This window comes from Aristolochia californica, unplaced genomic scaffold, assembly GCF_029961685.1.
Source record: "Aristolochia californica isolate CCGP_79_NKW_82.1479 unplaced genomic scaffold, dmAriCali1.0.hap1 SCAF_2, whole genome shotgun sequence".
Classification (NCBI taxonomy): Eukaryota; Viridiplantae; Streptophyta; class Magnoliopsida; order Piperales; family Aristolochiaceae; genus Aristolochia; species Aristolochia californica.
The window spans coordinates 10,483,585-10,504,201 of NW_027181881.1; the positions used below are offsets into that span (position 1 = coordinate 10,483,585).

The following is a 20,617-nucleotide window of genomic DNA, read 5'->3' on the forward strand; positions in this document are numbered from 1 at the left end:
ATACCTCACCTTCTTCTCATCAGCGTTGACCAAAAAACATTTGATCATTGCTTCTAGTCACATTGGTAAAGATGGTGTGTCGGTTTTGGATCATAATGTGGTTTTTCTTGACCATCGGACCAGTCAAAAAGGCCCGTGAATAGCCTGATTGACCGAGATTTGAACCAACCTTCCAATAGTTCCTACTCACTCGAATCAGGCGAAAATGCTTCAACAAAAATTGCAAATTGGTTGTCCTGCCAAGTTCACTCTGCTGAACTCTGACTGGACTCATAGTAATTTGCTGAAATTTGCTTCTTGTGTAAGCTGAAATAATCTCATCCTTCGTAATATTGTTAGTTTGTCTAATGGAGAGAGCTCACCAACGACTGGTTCTACGGGTTAACTCGGACTGGACTGGATAATCTAAAGAGAAAAAAAAATTGAGAATCCAAAAAAATGTTAGTAGATGACGCGGAGGCACACACCCCATATAAAAAATTGGGAATTTTAAAAACCATAGCTATGAGTCTTGAAAATCAATGCGTCGATACCATATTGATTTTCAGGACTCCATGAATTTAGCTCATGGAGAAAAAGAGAAACGACATATTGGGAGAAAAACAGGAGGAAGAAAGATGTTATGGACGTGTGTCCTAAGCCTTTCCAGAGGTTCAATTTATAGATAAATAAAATTATAAAATTATAATAATACCCCTAAAACTTAAACTAATTACATTAATGCCATCATTATGAGATGACTTTTTTTTTACCATCATGCCACCACTATGTGGGCCTGTCGGCCTTCTCCTTGGTTTGTGGGCCTTGAGCCTATCTTCCACCTCTCTTGGACATGTGGGCCTTCCTTGGTCTTATGGGCTTGGGCCCATATTCCAACAGCCAAAAAATTACAAAAAAGATTTTGTCTCTCTTTGATCACATGTAGCTCAATACACAAACCAATCTCCCTAAGAGTTTGTTCCTAGATTCTAGCTTTAGCTATGTTTCTCTTTCTAGATTATCAGGTTCTAGATGAACCTTTCACATATACATAATAAAGAAAGGGAAAAATTACACCCATACTTGGAGAGGTGCTTCTCCTTGAGAGATACTTCTCTTTCAAGTTACCTCCTCCTTTGTAGCATGTTGTGATATGATCAAAGAGTTTGTACTATGATGTATGCAAGGATGATCGAAAGAGATTGAAGATTTTTCAAGAGTAGGGCTCTCTCTCTTTCTCTCAAAAATACTTTTGATAGGAATTTGCAAGATAAAAGTTTATGGCTTGAAGATATATCAATAAATGCTCATTCACTCATTTGTTCACGGTTTGGTGGGGTATTTATAGGTTCGTCAACTCAAACTAGCCGTTATTTGCTCGTTTATAAAAATATAATCGATCAATTGATCATAACGACTACTTTTCTGTAATACAGTGACTTATTGATTGATGAACTAATCAAGCAATATGTTATCATTGGTGCAGAAAAGTTAAGTTGATCACTCATTGTCAGTGGTAGATTGATCAATCAAGATTCCCTCTGGCTATGCGATACAAGTACAATCAATTAGTGCATTTTCCTTTGATTTATCATGCTAGAAGTCCCATATTGGCAAGCGTTTGACTGATCAATCAATCTAGAGGGATGATTGATCATTCCATGAAAAATTTACTTGCTTGGACAGTTATGATCGATCAATCTATGTGGGATAATCGCTCATGTTCATGGTTCATAAAATGTGTATTATTGTCATATTTATTGATCGATCATAATATTTTTGTTGAAGAATAAGCATAGAAAAGTCTTACATGACTTTCATAGCAAGAAGTCTCATAGAGCAACAATTCATATAGTGGAGTATTAAAAGAGTCTTAATGGAAGAAAATCTCACATAAGTGTATCAATTAAAAGGTGTTTTGGTTATGTCAGTCTTCTATTTATGTTCAATTATTTAATTTTTTTAGGACTTGTCTTTAAGAGTTAAATTTTGGGTGTAGCAGGGACGTGAGGAGTTTAATTGTAATCTAATTCTACTTATTTCCTCTATTATAAATAGAGACTCATTGTACTCACTTCTTAATGAAGTCAATGAATTATTTATCTTTCCCATAAATTCAACAATATGTGTTAATTAATTAGCAACTAATAGAAAATAATAATAAATTTTTTTAGCAATAATAATTGATAATAATGACTAATAAGTATAATAACATTAAGTATTTAATAATATTTTTAATATAAATTATTAAAGTTTAACTATTAATAATATTAAGGTTCTAAAAATAAATAATAGAAAAATAATTAATTTCTTAATAAATTCAATGACAAGCAATTAATATATATGCTTTTTATAGTTGTCAGTTATGAACATATAACTAATATATTGACTAAGTAATTAACAAAATAATGTCAATTTAGTTAACTCATATGGTAGTATGTTTATTTTAAGATTTTGATCAATACGACTCCTATAATAATATATAATGTAAAATGATTATAATCATAATAGAAAAAAAAATAATAATAAATATTTAGCAATAATGATTTATAATAATAACTAATGTATAACAACATGAAGTGTTTAGTGTTTCTATCATTGTGTTATACAACGGCCCTTTTTACGTGACAACTTTACACTAACGACTTTATATTTGTGTTTCTTTCTCTAGTGCTAAATAGGTACTTAACTCAACAACATAGTGAACAATGTGTTCATAAGTTGATGCCTTGAAATTTGTTACTATATTTAGCTAGTTATGCATAAAATATTATATTTAAAAAATAAAAATTTAAGTTACTTTTTTTTTATTGTTATTTCTTACCGAGTCTCATTTTAGAAGGTTATACGATTGAGTTGGGTAGAGGATCAAGTGAATCTGGGCTTAGAATCGTTGGAGGCCGAGTTAGGTTTTGAGATTGTTGGACACCAAGTTGGATACTAATCCCAATTCTAAAATTTTTTATTTTTACACTATTAAGTTTTATTTTTATGTTTCTTTTTCTTTTGTCAAACAGGTAATTACACTTAACATCCATTAAGTTTAAGCCGAGTTGCTTTTAAGAAAGTTTCTTGGCGATTTGGCATGCGAATCGGGAGAGTCGACCCAGTTACCCTATCCGACTCCGGATCTGGAGACGTAGAGTGGGGTCCGATCCCTCGTTGTAAAACTATAATACGGAGCAGCGAATGAAAAATATAGCTTTGTAAGTGCTAAAACGCCGCTTCGACATTCGGGCTAAGCGGCCCTGAAATCTCTTTGAGCGCTGCTCGGCGGCTTGCTTCGCACCGAATCCTGGCTCGAGAGAACAACGATTATAATCTGAGGGACAGGGTGACTGGGTGAGGGAACTGCTAATGGTGACTAAAAGTGGACAACTGACGAGGAACTGGCGACAGGGAAAGCCTGGAGACGGCTGTTGCGGTGGTCTTCGTAGAGTCGTTAGTCCATCTTTAATTGATCTGTCTGAAGAGTGAGAGTGGTCAGAAGGGGACAGCTGGAGAGTGGTGTGCCAAATTCATTCGGCTGTCGAAATCTGCAAGAAGTGAACTAAAAGGGAAGCTACCTTTAAAGACGACTGCTAAATTGGCAACACAGTAGGAGAGAGCAGAGATTGTTTCCCCGTTCGAGCTCGGGACAGATCTGACTGGAGGAGGCAACCAGGCTCACAAATTCCTTTTTTTGTCACTCCTTACCTTTAATTTATGAGAAGGGCTTCATTTCATTCGGTCCTGCTTTCCATTTTTCTCCTCTGGTATGTGACGGTTGTGTTGGTTCCTTGTATACCTTAGAAATTCGCTGAAATTATTTAAATTATGTGATAACTGCTTTTTGTTTCAGTTGTTTAAAATTCCTCTGAGGATATCTAACTATCGTAGCCTTCCCGAAAACCTGTATTATCGGGCTATTGTTGCCGCATGCAAAATTGCATAGTCATGATCGTTACGGGACAAGCGTCTTGTCATTTCTGTTATAGGCTCTCGTCGCACCGGTCTAGTTTGGTTGTAATTTCTATAGCTTGCTACTCATTTCCTAATGTTCGGTGAAATCACTTTCGTTCAGCAGAGGCTCTTTGTGATATATTATGTCTTGTATTTGGCATTGTTACTTTGCTTCGTAGTGATAATTCAAACTGAAGTGGACTTTGCTTCCTCTTGCTTGTGCATTGATTCTGGAAACTTATGGAGGAAAGGTTCAACAACTCATGAATATGTATGCGCTCATTTTCTAGACTAATGGTTGGCTGGCCATTCTCATATTCGATGACTTTCTGCAATAATCTTTTGGACGCCATTTTAAGTTTCATTATGCTCATTTTTTTGGCTTGGAATAGGTATGTTTTGATATTTTATGGTTCCCCTGCAGATTTAAAAGCATTAAGTTTACAGGCACAATTTTTGTTGATTTTGTTGATTTTTTTTTTAGGTTAGTTGGTGGTCTAATTTCTTTTCCTTGGTCACTTTTGATTTTAAGAAGCAGCACAGCATTTGGAAATCAGTGGATCTTGTTATTTCCTTCTGTTTGGACAAATTGCTCTGAGATCTAGTGTCCTAGTCCATTTACCTCAACAGCATTAGTTTGTGCAATGGAGTCTTTTGGGTTGGCTCTTTTAAGATCTATAGTTTGAGGGCCAAGAATTGTCTTGTTAAAGAACCGGCCTGAACTTATTCTGTTGCTTCTTGCTGTTTACCATGGTCTGTAAAAGGACACTTCTGTTTAGTAACTGACTTCCACCTAGTACGAAAAATTTGTTTACTAAAAACTCTCTCATATTGTGGATTTGGTATTTGGCTCAAAGGCCAATTAGGGAAGTTTCTAGTTTGGTGTCTCGAGCTCAAGTCTCACGAGGATATAAGACTCAACATTTAAATTAAAAAAAGGAAAATCTCATCATTTCTGATTTCAACTCATGCAAGTCTTTTATTTTATTTGTGTTTCAATTTACTCTCATCTACAACATACCTTTTGCCACTCACTTGTGTATATTTATAACATCGTGTAAAATAACGTTCTTTATCATCAAGTCTTTCCGTACAGTTTTTACCAAAGAGTGACCTTGCTATCTGCCAATGTGATTGCTTTGTCTTGTCAGCCCATTGCTCCATGGAAGCATGGCAAAGGAGAAAACTTTGGCAATCATAAAACCTGATGGAGTGGCTGGTAATTACACAAACAAGATAAAGACTGTCATTCTAGAATCTGGGTTTACCATCGTGAGAGATATGGTTCTTCAGCTTGATGAAGGCAATGCAACCCACTTCTACACTGAGCATTCAGGAAAGAGCTTCTTCCCTAAGCTCATCACATACATGACAAGGTAACACATTCATTGCAACATATTTTTACCTTAATAAATACTTTCTAAAGCATTCTTGTTGAATTGCTAGGTTTTTACATGGCAATTTGCCTCTTAACTCTTTTCCCTTCGTGTGATGGCTTTACTATGAAGGAGCTTCCTTTTTGCTCTTATTGTTCTCTTGTTTGTAGACAGTATGCTCTGAATGTCCTAGTTAGCATACACGAATCCTGATTTATACAAAAGGTTGTAATCATCAATTGATGCTTCTTTTTGTGTATCTAAAGCAAGTTGTATGGACTCATAATCTAAAGTCTTCATGGTCTCTTGTTTTGATCATTATGAGGCCCTTTCTTGCTTTTAGAGGCTCAGTTTGTATGTAATCATTGGACCTATGGAAAAATCATTTTGGTCTCCAATATTTTGATGATAACAAAATGGGTAGCTTGAAATTGTGCTACTAACGGTGTTATCAATATGATTAGACACAAAGCCTTCCAACACCTACAATATGAGGTCTATGGCAAAGTTCAAGCAAAGATAATGATAAATCAAGTCACCAAGTCAAGACCTGAAGCAAAACGACCTTGAAGATTGTCGCTGAGAAGAAAAGCTTACAAAAAAAATATGAGTGAAGAATTGGTGACTTAGAGTTGAGTCCAAATTAGAAATCTTAAGAACTCTAGTCATGTAAGTAGATAGGTATCCAAAATTCTGATATTTAAGCACATATCTACATTGGAGCTTTAGGACACCTTATGTTTTCAAAACCAAGACAAATGTTATGAAATCAGAACACAAGCTTTATCTTTTTTCCAAAACTAAAATATCATTTTAACTCATGAAAAAACATTAGGACATACATTGCATATAAATTTGTTTAGGAACATCATATTTATCCTTTAGAACATGTTAGAGCACTTAGAGAAATTCATTCCCATGCTTTAAAAGTCAATTTAGTTGAACTGGCATTGGAATGATTGATTAGCTTCTACCAATGATCGATCATCCAGAAGTGCACATGCCAAAACTATAAAGCATGATTGATAAGGTCGATCGATCATCCAGAACATGGCCTTATCATGCTATAACTCATGATCGATCATCCCATTTGGATTGATTGATCAACGTTGTCCAGGCAAACAAAAATTACATGGAATGATCGATCATCCCACCTGATTGATCAATCAAACACAATATTGCCAGTCAGGGATATAAAGTACGATCGATCATACTTGCATTGCACAACCAAGGGGAATTCTGGTTGATCTATCATCTCTTGGTAATGATTGATCAACTTAACTTTTCAGGACCAACGGTAACATATTGATTGATCAATAAGTCACATTCTAATAGAAAAAGAGCCGTTATGATCTACTGATCGATCAATCAACGTTCTGATTTTTACAAATAGGCACAAAATGACTTGTTTGGCTTGGGAAACTTATAAATACCCCTCCAAATATTTTGAGGACAATGAGTTGAGCTTTTACTTGCATACCCAAACTCTGAAAAATTAATTTGAGCATCAAAGTTCCAATTTTACCCCCTTTGATAGAAAAACCTTCATTTTCTCAAATCTTCCTACATCTCTCAAATTTCCAAAGCATACTTAGTTCCATCAAGCTCCTTCACTTCAATCATTCATGCTTATACATCTGTAGGCTTGATTCTCATTTGGAGAAGGGTTGTCTCCCTTATTAAGAAGAAATTGTAAGTTTTTATTCTACTTTTGTGTTTTTTTTTCTTATTTTATAGGTTCTCTAATGCCTAGAAAGCTAGAGGAATTGGTTTCTAGAACAGGGAATCTTGAAGGGGAGTGCTTGACTAGAGCCGGAATCTAGTCATTTGTATTGAATCTCTTGGGAGATTAGAAATCGTGTAATTGGGATTACACATGGCTTAAGAGTGTCACAAACTCTTTGTTATTTCCAGCTATTAGAGCATATAGTGGAAATATTCATAGCAAGGATTATTGGGCAGTGACTACCAATAGGAGAATATCAATAACAAAAAATCTTATGTCCCGTGCATGTGTGTTAAATGCGTTTATCTATATCATTTTTATATGCACAATGAGATTTATGCATTTAAATTTATCACAACTTATATGAACGTTGAGCTTGGTTAAAATTTTAGTTTATAATATCAATTCACACCCCTTTTGGGAAGCTATCTGGGCCAATAGTAATTAACTAATTGTCTAACTTCTTAGTTTATGGAGATAAAAAATTTATTGGATTCATTTCCTTTGCTTTTATTTCTTATCAGGGTATATCATATTACATCTGCTAATTGCAATCTAGTACGTACTTTACTTTTGCATGTCTTAACTTACATGGTTGTAGCAAGATTCACTTGACAGAACACTAGCACCTAAAAAGGGTGTATGGAATGAAAGCCATAAACTTAAAGTCTCTTTAGTTGGATTCAGTTGGCCTAATATTTCTGGCTCCTTTTTTCAATCCCTTCAAATTCCACTTTGTCAGTATCTGGTTGGTGGGGTTTCTAGGTAATCTAGAACAGGATTTGTTGCAGTGCTTGACTTAAAATATGCCAAAATGGACTTATTATCAATCTCTAGGCCTTGAGACCTTGAATGTGTAACTCTTATAATCGTTTCTTGGTCTTTAACTGATTCAAAGCGTATCAAAACTTAAAAAATTTAATGGCAAGACTGTAAAAGGATTCTTTTGGCCTTACGATCCTTTTTGGACAAATGTCAGATTTTGTTAACTCTTTAAAAACTAGATTACCATTAAGTTACATGTTTGGGTTTAAATAAACCCTAAACTTACAATCCTAGTGCAATTCTAAGTATAATTCTAATAAGACTAAGAGATTCTAAACCTAGTACAACTCTGAATACAAATCATAATTCATAAGACTACGACTCTTATATTCTAAAATTCCCCCTCAAACTCAAGATGGATTACAGGGAAACATCTTGAGTTTGAATAAAAATAATCCAAAACCATAAGCTGTTCAAGAGCTGTGCAGGATGCAGTCGTTGATGAGAAGCATACTGGTGCAGTGCTACTACTAGGACACAAGCGGCACCAATCAGTAATAGATTCAAATTGTCAGATCATAATTTTGCCTAAAATATGTGAGGCATTAAACTAGCGGCAACAATAGAAACAATGGATAACAGCATACTGCAATAGCGGCAAGTTTTCAGCGGTTCAGATGTTTCAGAGTGCCAAGATATTTCAGCAGCAGCTAGCGACAAGCAAACAGTGACATCCATAATGAACAATGATAACAACAGCTCCTTCTGGAACCAATCAAATGCAAATAACAATGATAGGTGACAACTTTTGGGGTGGGGCGAAATCAAACCAACAAATAGATTACCAAAGAGATCTTTCTGGTATTAACATCTTCAACCAGCAATAAAATCGAACAAGGCCTTGCATACTGTAAATTCTATTCCAGAATGCATTTCTTATCTTCTATTCTACAAAAACAAGTTGGTTGCTAGCAGGTTCAAACTGATTCAGACACGAAATTTGGATTTTGTGATCCAGAACTTACCAGCTCCTTCAATGAATCAGCAAGAAGAGAGTATCTATGGAAATAGTGGTGAGAAATCGGGCACGATGGCAATAGCATGACTAGCAACAAGGAGAGCATGATGGCAATAGCATGACTAGCAGCAAATAGAGCACGATGGCAATAGCAACAGCATGCAAACAAAATCATGAGTAGAAACCCAACAGAGATTGGTAAGCCAATGTCTGGTCGATTTGTTGTCTGGATGGCTGGACAGATTCAAGTTGGATAACTCTGTGTCCAAAATAGTAACTAACTCTATGTAATAGCTTAGCCAACGATTATCACTGGTTAATGGATTCATGGGATCTGGAAAGATATCCAGTTTTGCTACAGGCAGTTCCTGATCCAAAATAGTAACTGACTCTATGCAATAGCTTAGGCAATAATAATCATTTGCTAATGGATTGATACGATCTGGAAAGATATCCAGTTTTCTTACAGGCGGTTCCTGTTATCAGATAATCAAGGTCTAGAATAATTAACTGACTGTTAGATATTTCCCTTTGAACAATTCTTCCGTTCTGCGATTATTCTGTTGGATGTGATTGCCAATCAAACGGCAGCTATGAAGTGCAACATCAATCAAAGACAAAGAAGGGAGCAGATGTTCAAAGGTGACCTAGCATGGCGGTTTAGATTCAAGGAATAACAAGTTGAATGCTATCTCTAGATTTTGGATAACCTAGGTCAACAACAACTAAGAAAACTACTATCTGAATTCAAGTTTAATGGTTAAAATTGAAGGGCAGAAAGTAAGTTTTTGCACTACAAGAAAAAATATCAAACAAATATAAAAAACACCAAGAATGTGCTTATCCAAAAACGAACAAAAACCAGAGCTTTATTCAGCAACAAAAGAGTGATTTTTGGGTTACATATGGGGGCCTTTTTTAGACATACAAGTGAAAAAAGTAGGAAACTCCCATGCTGTCCCAATAAGAAAAAGTCTCCAATTAGGACTTTTTAAATCTAGTTCTACTTGCTGAAAAAAAAAAAAAAAACACAGTACAGGAAACTGTTTCTGACTAAAAAGACTTGCTAACTTTAGGTCACAATAGTTTGGAAACGAAGAAACCACTAGAAAAGACTCTCTAGTTGAAGCTTTTAATCAAAACAACTTGTTGCTAAAATATCGTAAATTACTTATTAGTTAAAAATTCAATTTCAACATGCTTGGACTAAGAAATTGCAACTTAGAAAGACTTTCTATGTTTGGAACTTGAGTCCAAAATAGGAAATTCATGTTACTTTAAATTGTGTCTCCTCCTTTTTTCTTCTTCCATAAACATGAGAGATTTTTGAGGTGATATTTTGTTTTTTGATATCACCTTGTCATTAAGGTCCAGGAAAGAAGCTAGCGCAGGGTCCCTTGTCATTAAGGTGATGTAGATGGTAGCAGTTGGAGATGAAAAATAAAAAGGCTTCAATTATACCAACTTCAATGACAATGATGACATGAATTCTAATGAAGTGATAGCGGCGGTGACATAGATGGGTTTGAAGGCGACTGGTAGAGCTTCGGCGGCAACAGTGGCAGCCTGCCTGAATTGATATCATTGTTGGCTTGGTGACACTCATAGAAGTCTAGATACACATTCCAAAGTTGTGTTGCGCCCATGGTCCAGCAGCATCAATACTAATCACAGTAGGAGTATTCTCTGGTTCTATAGCCTCACAATCAGTGACAATGCTGGTTTCTCTCACAGAGTTAAGGTTGGTTTGTTAAGCACCTAGCCAATACTACCCAAAAGACCGGCCTGGTAGGTAGCGGAAAGCCAAGTACTTGACCCAGGATCCCATACTCCTTTTTGGCCCACAACATCACACCCACCTTCACGAGCCAACATCCACGACGACCCAACTTTACGACCGCCATGGCGGTTTAACACATAGCGACGAGGTCCACTATTACATGGTTGCTTGCGTATGGGTCGACACGATCGCTCACACCGGGAGTCGAACTCGCAACGTAGCGCCTTCTCTGATACCAAATGTTAAACACCTAGCCAATACTACCCAAAAGACCGGCCTGGTAGGTAGCGGAAAGCCAAGTACTTAACCCAGGATCCCATACTCCTTTTTGGCCCACAACATGGTCATCACCAATTATGAAAAACAAAACAATGCGATGGTACAGAAAAATGCTGGTTTCCCAGCCCTTTAGTGCCATTGATGGAATCAGTAAAATGAAGGTCACAAAAACTGAGATCAGGGAGGAGATATAACGGCAGTTGGCACAGATTTGGTCAGGTCTGGGTGGATGTAGTCAGATTTGGAGAAGGGGGTTCTGGCTCGGAAGTGCAATTGGCTTGAATTTACATACCAAAATCAGGCAGCAAAGAGCAGCACGTAGATCAGGCCGAAAATCCGACAGACACTGATCAGATAACAGTAGAAACCAGGTCAGCAAGAGGACTAGACAGAAACCCGTCAGTTGGTGGATAAACAGATTTGTGTCCAAACAAGGGGATATGTAGTGGTGAGGAATTGGTCATGGCTCTGACTCATTGAAGAGTTCGATTTCAATGAAGGATGGTTGATCAAATGACAACAAGCTGAAGAGCGACATCAATCAGAGGAGGATGTGATCTTGCTGGAGCAGATTAGGTTTCCTTTAGAAAGAAGATGAGTCAACTCAGTTAATTCGCCTGAGTGACAGGCTGAACTCAACAACACCGCTCTTCTACCTTCATCATCTCTGTTCAACTCACAAACAACACAACCTTGCTGACCTTGGAAAAAAAATTTGATTACCATTACATATGTAGGTCTGAACAAACCCCAGATTACAGTTCGTATAATTCCAAGTATAATCCTAATCAAATTAAGACATTGTAAACCGAATACAACTCTGAAAATGAATCATATTCAGACTACAATTCTATATATAGTCAAATTTCAACAAAACTCTTGAGGGTAAGAAAATTATTGAGTTTTGGGTTGAGTCCGGTTCCATCTTAAAATGACTTACCCCTTAGAAGACCTATTGCTCAACCTTATAACCCTTTAGCTTTTCTTCTCATTTTTAATGTGAGACTTTTTCCCCTTTAACACTCCCTCTCATGTCCAGGTTTACACGTAACGGGCCTGAGACGTAGACACAAACCCTCTAATGGGGCACACAAACTCCTTCATGGAGCTTACAACACATAGACTACTACTTTATGGAGCCCACAACACACAAATAACTGGGGGAGCAGATACAGGGTCTTGACTCATACATACAACATGCTCTGATACCATGTTGAGTTTTGGGTTGAGCCTAGTTCTATCCCAAAATGACTAGCCTCTTAGGAGACATATTACTCAACTTTAACTCATTACCTTTCTTCTCATTTTTCAATGTGGGACGTTTTTTTCACTCAACAAAAATTCTTGGAGTTAGTATTTTTTCTATCGTTGGGAAGCATTTCAATACAGTCATGTCATCAAATTGTTTCAGCATTGATATTATCGTATTTTCACCGAAAAAAGGTCTAAGTTCCACCAAACTTTCCACTGGTGAGAAAATTCATTCAAATTAATTTTTTGCTAACATTTTTGCTAAGAACAAAAAAACTTATCATGAATATGTTATTGGACTGTTTCAGCATTAGAATAATCTATTTCTCTCAATCCTTTCGCTCTCCCTGCCATGCAAAACTCTCAAACTTTACTATGTTTCTGTTCTATTATGTATATAACATCATTTTCTTCTTTGAAATTTACTGGTTTTCGAGTAAACAACTATAGTTTATTGTCTGATATAAACTAAACTTGGTTGACAAATTGATGTTTCTCAGTGGTCCAGTGTATTTAATGGTTCTTGAAAAGGTGAATGCTGTATCTGATTGGCGTAACCTGATTGGACCAACAGATGCAAGAAAAGCTAAAGTTTCACATCCCACTAGGTCTGTTTTTTTCAATACCCCAAACCCTTTTGATTATTGTTTTGTTATATTTGCCATGATCTATTTTTCCTTTTTGGTTGCACTGATGTCAGGGAATTTGTTTAATTCCCTGAATTAATTACCTCGTAGCAAAAACACTATTATTGGATCTTTTTTACAACACTAGCTACAGTTGTTATTTTGAAGGTTTTCTTTTTCTGGTCTTACTTTAAAGTGATTATTGACATCAGAAAACAATTAATGTAGCTTTTGACTTTTGTCAATATCATAACTTGGACTCCATTATAAGCATGCCTATCACACCCAATTACAGGCACATAATAGCTTACTGATTTTTGAGTTGCCAAAAGATGAAATGTTATTCCTCTGAGGGTGTTTTTCTGGAGAGATCCATGTAGCTTAGTTTGTGTCCATATATGGGTTCCTCCTGATTTGTCTCTCTTTCAGCATTAGAGCCATGTGTGGTGTGGATCTGGAAAGGAACTGTGTACATGGTTCAGATTCTACACAGTCGGCAGCACGAGAGATTTCAATTTTCTTTGGAAAGACCAGTACTGGTTTGTTTCTTGTCTTTGTATATACTGTCATATTTCTGCTATATTATATTACTGTAGTGCTCTACGATGATGAAGACAGAGAGATGAACTCAGATTAAGGGCCGACAAGATATAATAAATGTGGAACAAACATCAATAACCACAGAAAAAGGTGGTGTACCATTTTGAGAATGTCTTTCTATTTATATCAAGTTCATGATCCATAGGATATTTGATGAAGTTCCATTTCATAGATTATCAGGTGACCTTCTCCCTTCCTTCTTGACGTTACATATGACCAACGCAGAATCGTTTACATTGGCTTCATGAACTTAGAGCAGGGGCCAGATACCTCTCTTGTGAATCATTTTGTTCGATAATCTTTAGTTTTTAATGGTGTTTGATTCATAGCCTGAGTACCTTGACTTATATCAGTCAAAAAAAAAAATAACACTAGATTTCCTTAGCTCCCCGCCTCTGGGAAGCATTTGTATACAGCCTGGAAATTAAATTGAAATTTGCCAGCTCTATCAAGTTAACATTAGAAGCTGCCTGAAATTAGTCATAAATATTGTATGATCATAATCTTATCATTTTCTTGTAATTTATACTTGCAGGGAATGGTCATCTGAAACACGATGAGCTTTAGAAGGGAAATGAGCTGCTACTTATGGATAGCACTAAGCAGCCCAAATTGTAATACTTGGCACTTAGCTGCACTTGTAGTAATTTTGCAGTTCGATCCCACAAAGGCGCCCAGCTCTCAGATCTGGAACCGCCACTACTTCACCTTCAGCATCTTCCAAGGTGGCGTTGATGTTGGAAACCATGCCAGCGTTGAATATTTGTCTCGTCCTCAGGTAGATGTCATCCTGCCCATCCCTACACCAGCACATGCCAGACTTTAACTGTAGAAGTTAAGAGATAAAAAGCAGAACATTACAAGCAAAATTATCGAGGCGCATGATTTGAATGTGTGCATTAGAGAAGAAAGGAAGATGATCATGATCATCAAAATACTTATTGATTGTGATCCTGTTTTGAAGATGCACTGTTTTACTTTTGATCTGAGGAGCATGATAATGGCGGATGAGTGACAAGAAGAAGAAGAAGAAAGACAGATCATTTACAGATCAGTTTTTATATAGTCGTGCTTGAATAGACCTGTCATAGTAAGGTGACTTACCCAAAAAGATTACCTTACTATGACAGGTCTGTTCAAGCACGACTATATAACAAATGATCCGTCTTTCTTCTTCTTGTCCACTTTATACAGCGTATAGAGTATGCTCCTTGGCATTGCTCTCTACAAAATTAAAAGCTGTATATGAAATACGAACAAACATGACTACTATCAGGATTTTCAAACAAGAGTTTATCACTTTTACCATTAAAGTGTGACACTCTACAATCAGCTAATTCACATTCATGGAGAATCACATGGTTGTTCAATTCAAAGAGTTTAGCTAACACAAGCACAACATTTCCAGACAAAGAGCTACGGAAATGCTTTTAAACTGTGGCAGAAACTCACTTCTTCATAGAAGAGGACTTTCTTGATACCAATGCAACTAAATCAATTCCTTCTTTGCATCCTCCCAACTCATATTTGATCTTCTCAATACCTGCTCTTCCTTTATTGAAGACCAAAGAAGAAGATACAAAAGAGAGGGCAAAGGAAGTAGGTGTTTGGTTCCAGCAACGTGGGTCAAAGGAGGCAAATCAGACGACTTGGTTGAAATGCTTTAAAAAATGGGAAGAGAGTTGGGTCGGTGGATTGTTGGGTTTGTTGGGCAAAAAAATTGTTGTCTTGGATCAGGGGCAATTGGGTTCCGGAGAGTTGGATTTAAGGAGAGAATATTGTTGAGAAAGATGGCATTAAAGATAAGGTTATTTTCATCCTCAAATTACAGAATGAGAATTCAAGAGTAGCATGTTGAAGAATGTTCATAGCTCTATCATTTCATCATTAATCGATAAAAAAAACCCCTTTTAATTATTCATACCAGTTTGATTGACCCGCCTGGTTGCACAGTTTAATGGTTCAGCCGTGTAATCTTCTTGAGTCAAATGGGTTTTAGATTTTTCCCCACATTTTCCTGTGAGGCTTTGCCATGTTATTCTTTCCCTATGAGATTCTGTTATATACACAATAATATTATTATTTTAGTTTTTTTCTTTAATTTACTTTATTTATTTCAGTTTTAGGCCACAGGGGTATTTTTGGAATATTTTATTTATAGGGGTATTTTTATAATATTTTATCTTAAACCCTAATAGGGTAAACCCTATTTAAGGGTTATGAGTAATGAGAAAAAGAAAGATTGAAGTATTAAGAATTAGGTTAAATCTAGCGTAAGCAGGTTTGAGATCACCTATGCACGCAATAACATTATTATTTTAGTTATTTTCTTTAACTTACTTTATTTTATTTCAGTTTTAGGTGACAAGGGGTATTTTTGGAATTATGTATTCATAGGGATATTTTTGGAATATTTTATTCATAGGGATATTTTTGTAATATTTTATTAAACCCTAATAGGGTGAACCCTATTTAAGGGGTAAGAGTAATGAGAAGGACAAACATTGAGAATTAGGTTAAATCTAACGTAAATAGGCTAGAGATCACCTTCTTGATCCCGAGGTTAGGGTTTTCCTCAAAAACTTACGTATTCCTCCATTGATCTTTGTCTTCCCCATGTCTTCCTACTATCCCTACAATAATGCATAGCAGACCCGTAACCCGTGGCAGATCTAAGATCCTCCCAACGAATCCTTGTGTCAGATCCGGGACCGTAACAACTGGTATGAGAGTGGGAACACGATGAGCCAAGAAGACGAAGTGATGGCAATGCACAGACAAATCAGAGAAATGGCTACAACAGGCATTGGAGCGGAAATAATACAGAAATGGTGTGCCTCCTGGGTGAAGTATTTTCTTTCGATGGAGCAACGAGAAGCAGTCGCTCGAGAAGCTATCTCGGACGGATAGAACGATCAATGGCCAGCAAAATAAAAAATTTCGTCTTCGTTACCGGCCGAAGTCCCTATAGAAGAGGCGGGCGCTGTTTTAGACGAGCAAAAAGGCGTCGATTTCGGCCTCAACATTTTCGCAATTAGCCGGCGGGACCTCCATTTTTGGGATCTCGGAAGGGTATTATGCCCCCTTTGCGTCAGTGATGAAGGATGGGGGTTCGACCTCCCAAAACCCCTCCTCACGGCCTGTAGAGTGTCTTCTGGTGCTTCTTCTGACGGTGTGTATCCAAGAGCTCTCTGTCTCGGAAAATCCCCATGTGGCAATGCCCAAAACGGCTGCTCTTCACCACCGAACCCAGAGGAGGCTACGTTGGCGTCAACGGAAACAAGTCCGGTGGGATTTAACTTCCGGCCACTGCCTACCCCTCCCATTCCATCTCTCAGCAGTTCCGCGGGGAACCCACTTCACCGTCATTTGGGGTAAGCCTTGGCAACGCCACCGAATTTTCTGTCTCTCTGAACTTAAATTTCCAAGATTCATGGGAGCTCCGAATGCTGGGGAGCTGTTCGACAGAATGCCTCAAAGTCATGTTGTTCGATTTCTTGTTTCTGTACAGCAGGCTAGACAACAATGGTATGTTCTATATCCCAAGGAAGGGCCATGGTATGAATTACTAGTCATACCTCTTTGGTTTGAGCTGTTGTGTTCAATCATGATTCCAATTTCTATCAAGGTTTCTCTCGATTTTGTGACAAGTTTATGTGCAAAATTTATAGCCTGGGATGGTGAGATGTATGGTACGGACACTAACACCCATTCCCATGCTGCAAATACAGCAATCAGTGAGGATTTGTGACAAGTGGAATACATTTTGACTGATCAGACGGGGACCCTCACCGAAAATAGAATGATCTTCCACATATGCTGTATAAATGGAAAATTCTATGGAAATGAAGTTGGAGATGCCATAAACGATGCGGAACTGCTTAATGTTGTTGCTACCTATGATCCTGAGATCATCAGATTTGTCACAGTTATGGCAATATGCAACACAGTTATTCCACTTAAAAGCAAGAGTGGAGCTATAATTTACTAGGCTCAGTCCCAGGAGGAGGAAGCCCTTTGTTAATGCTGCTGCTTTCTTGCACATGGTTCTCATCAATAGAAATGGAAATTTTCTTGAAGTGACACTCAATGGGTCAATTATTCAATATGAGTTATTGGATACTCTAGCGTTTCCCTCAGATAGGAAAAGGATGTCAGTTGTCGTCAAGGATTGCTAGAATGGAAAGATTCTCCTTTTGTCTAAAGGGGCAGATGAGACAATTCTTCCTTGTGCATCATATGGGCCACAAATAAGGTTATTTGTCAAGGTTGTGGATCAGTATGCTCAACAGGGATCAACAGGGATTGCGGACACTCTGTTTGGCTTGGCGTATCGTTGCAAAGCATGGGGTGACTGATTGGACATGTATGAGAGGATGGATAAATAGGCCCATAGGTTTATCTATGGAACAAGAGATATACAAGTCACCCATTACTTTACGGCGTTACTGTCAGGTTGCTAGGTTATATCCAGAGAGATCTATACCTCTGGCAGTGTTCCAAGGTGCTAAAGGGCTGACAATTTTAATAGTTGCAACAGCAGGGGTGGTTCTTACCTACAACATGGGTTCAGGGTTGGTGGTTGCTCGAAGGTTGGATGGGTCTTGGTCTACACCATCTGCCATTCTGTCCCTTGGCTTAGGGTGGGGAGCTGCGAGTGGGGGTGCCCTCACCAATTTCATCATTATGCTCCATGATTCTCATGCTGTGAAAACATTCTGTAGGCGTATGTTTTTTTCTCTCGGGGTTGTCTTGGTTGCTGCAGCTTGTGACTTCTTTTACAATTCTAGAATGACAACCAGGGCAGAATGACATCTTTTACATTGGACGTGGGCTACCTGATGTTTCTGCCATCTCTGAGTCTATGCATGAGCCTGCACAGGCACTCAAGTTGCTTCAAACGGCTTTAAACATATACAACAATGCCCCAGACCAGCAAAGCACACTTGTTGGGATTGCAGAACAGAATGGGATGACTTCTATTGTGGTGAATGAATACAACAGCAGTGTGGTTGTTTCGGATTGGAAGAAACTATTTGGTGGGTGTGGAAACATTACATGTGCTGCACTAATGGGAGAAGGGGATGGGAAATCCAAATGTTTTGGATTTGTGACCTTTGAGAATGCAGAAGTATGCAGGAGTGCTGTATATGTTGATAGGAATGCATGCTTGTTCATTGATTATGCTATTCGAGCTCAACCTACTGATGGACATGCGGAGAACGAGGAATCATGGCTGCATGTTGCTGCTAGTTGTAGTGCCTCAGTTGAGTCTGCAAAAATAAAGTCTAGTTCTGTTGAAGATGTCAAACCTACAACAAAACTTGCAATTGCATTCGGCAAAACGAGCAAAAAGGTAAGGCATCGGAAACTTTCAAAATTTCCCCGCAGGGAGATCCAAAGCCGCATAGCGGGGATCACGATTTGGGGCATTCGGCAGGGTTTTCTGCCAAGATGTTGAAATCAATCCTCCCCTGCTCACGGCAAGCCACACTCCGTTTTGCACGGGAGAGGACAATTTTTTTGGCCATTCTGACCGGGAAATATTTCTGAGAGTCTGTCTCGGCAAATTTCCAAGCGGCGAAGCCTCCAAGGGCTGTTGTTCACTACAGGAGCAGCAGGAGACTCCGTCGGCGAAATTTCTGCCCTGTTCGGGGACGTGAGGACGGAAGACGACCGTCGCCCGCCTTCGTCGGTGCCCTGAGGGAAGGAACAACTATCGACAAGGTTCCCACACTTACCGACAACCGCTATGTTCGGGATCGGCAGGAGGATACGGCAGGGTTCCGATTTCCGAAGACCCGTCGGCGAAATTTCCATCGAAGGAAGAAGACGGCTTCTGATTCAAAATTTCCTAAGTTAGGAAAATTTAATCAGCGCACGAAGCTGAGTCACGCGCCGGACCGGGGTTCTTGAACCTAGTCAACCCAGGCTAACTCGGACCAGGCCAAAAAATAAATAAAATAAAACTCCAATTTTGGGCGTCTAAAGGTGGGGGTCATAGCTATCGCAGATGCTACTTCGGCACCGGTGGAGACGTTGGCATACAGACACTACTTCTGAGCTTGAGGACAAGCTCGTCATGTAATAACATTATTATTTTAGTTGTTTTCTTTAATTTACTTTATTTATTTCAGTTTTAGGCCACAAGGGTATTTTTGGAATATTTTATTTATAGGGGTATTTTTGTAATATTTTATCTTAAACCTTAACAGGGTGAACCCTATTTAAGGGGTATGAGTTATGAGAAAGGGAATGTTTGAAATATTAAGAATTAAGTTAAATCTAGCGTAAATAGGCTTGAGATCACCTTCTTTATCTCGAGGTTAGGGTTCCCTAAAAAACCCATGTATTCCCTCATCCTTCATTAATCTTCGTCTTCCCCATGTCTTCCTACTATCCCTACAGTAATGCATGGAAGACCCGTAACCCGTGGCAGATCCCAGATCCTCCCAAAGAATCCTTGTGTCAGATCCAGGACCGTAACATATTCCTTATCATAAGAGTCGTGTAAGACTCTTGCACATTTGTTCTTCAACAATCTCTCTCAAGTTAGTGTTGTTAACTTTAGCTTGCTAAGAAAACATTCTTGGCATTCAATATTCTTTGGCAAGAAAAGTCTTCACCTTTTGCAAGAGTCTAGGGTTTTGGGTTTAGGGCTGGAAAATTCTTCATATTTTGTAATATTCTTCATTTTCTATTCTCGCGTTCACTTGAATCTCCTTTATTACTGGTCACAAAATGTTTTTACCATATCACGTGAAATTTGTCGTACCAAATATCACAAAACACCTTTTTCTTTATTCTTCTTCTTCTACTTCTCTCCCTCAAGTTGGGGGATCAAAATGAAATAAAGTCCCATATTGGATAAAACAAATGTGGGATAAGAAAAATTACTCCTAGGCAAACGAATGTGGGATAACACTTTCAATTTCAAACGCTGAAAAAGCCCATATTTAGAGCATGCAAAACATTACTATTGACTATTTAAGGTTTGCGCCACTTGGGTGAACAAGAATACTTGACTCATGATGGATGTTGGGCGCATGCTTGTACTTTGTGTGCAGTGGGTATAGTTGCTTAGGAGTGAGGAAAACAAGGTGAAAATCTGAAGAAGTACTAGAGGTTTGATAGCTTACACTTGTAAAAACATGACTAACAAAGGTGAGAATTTTCTTTTTTCTTTTACTCTAAGAAGGGGAGACTACAATACTTCTATGAGACTTCTTCCCATGAGATTTCTATAAGACTGTCATGTTAATTATTCTTCTATAG

The 20,617-nt window shown here is 37.9% G+C and overlaps 1 protein-coding gene across 2 annotated transcripts; it reads left to right on the forward strand.

Moving 5' to 3' along the window:
• Positions 1–3,216: 3,216 nt before the first annotated feature.
• Positions 3,217–14,326, forward strand: LOC137955875 (probable nucleoside diphosphate kinase 5). Of its 2 annotated transcripts, none has more exons than XM_068803064.1 (5): positions 3,217–3,734; positions 5,073–5,297; positions 12,617–12,724; positions 13,172–13,281; positions 13,878–14,326. In XM_068803064.1, the coding sequence occupies exons 1-5, from the start codon at positions 3,685–3,687 to the stop codon at positions 13,907–13,909; spliced, it is 525 nt and encodes a 174-aa protein (XP_068659165.1). In that variant the 5' UTR covers positions 3,217–3,684; the 3' UTR covers positions 13,910–14,326. The 2 variants fall into 2 exon arrangements, with proteins under 2 accessions (XP_068659165.1, XP_068659166.1); XM_068803065.1 differs by having other exon boundaries at positions 13,178–13,281.
• Positions 14,327–20,617: the final 6,291 nt, after the last annotated feature.

Bases quoted from the DNA above. Each gene is read 5' to 3' on its own strand.
- LOC137955875 (XM_068803064.1), top strand. From the start codon at position 3,685: ATGAGAAGGGCTTCATTTCATTCGGTCCTGCTTTCCATTTTTCTCCTC. The intron at 3,735-5,072 runs GTATGTGACGGT...TTGTCTTGTCAG, and splicing joins CTTTCCATTTTTCTCCTCTG to CCCATTGCTCCATGGAAGCA. The intron at 5,298-12,616 runs GTAACACATTCA...GATGTTTCTCAG, and splicing joins CTCATCACATACATGACAAG to TGGTCCAGTGTATTTAATGG.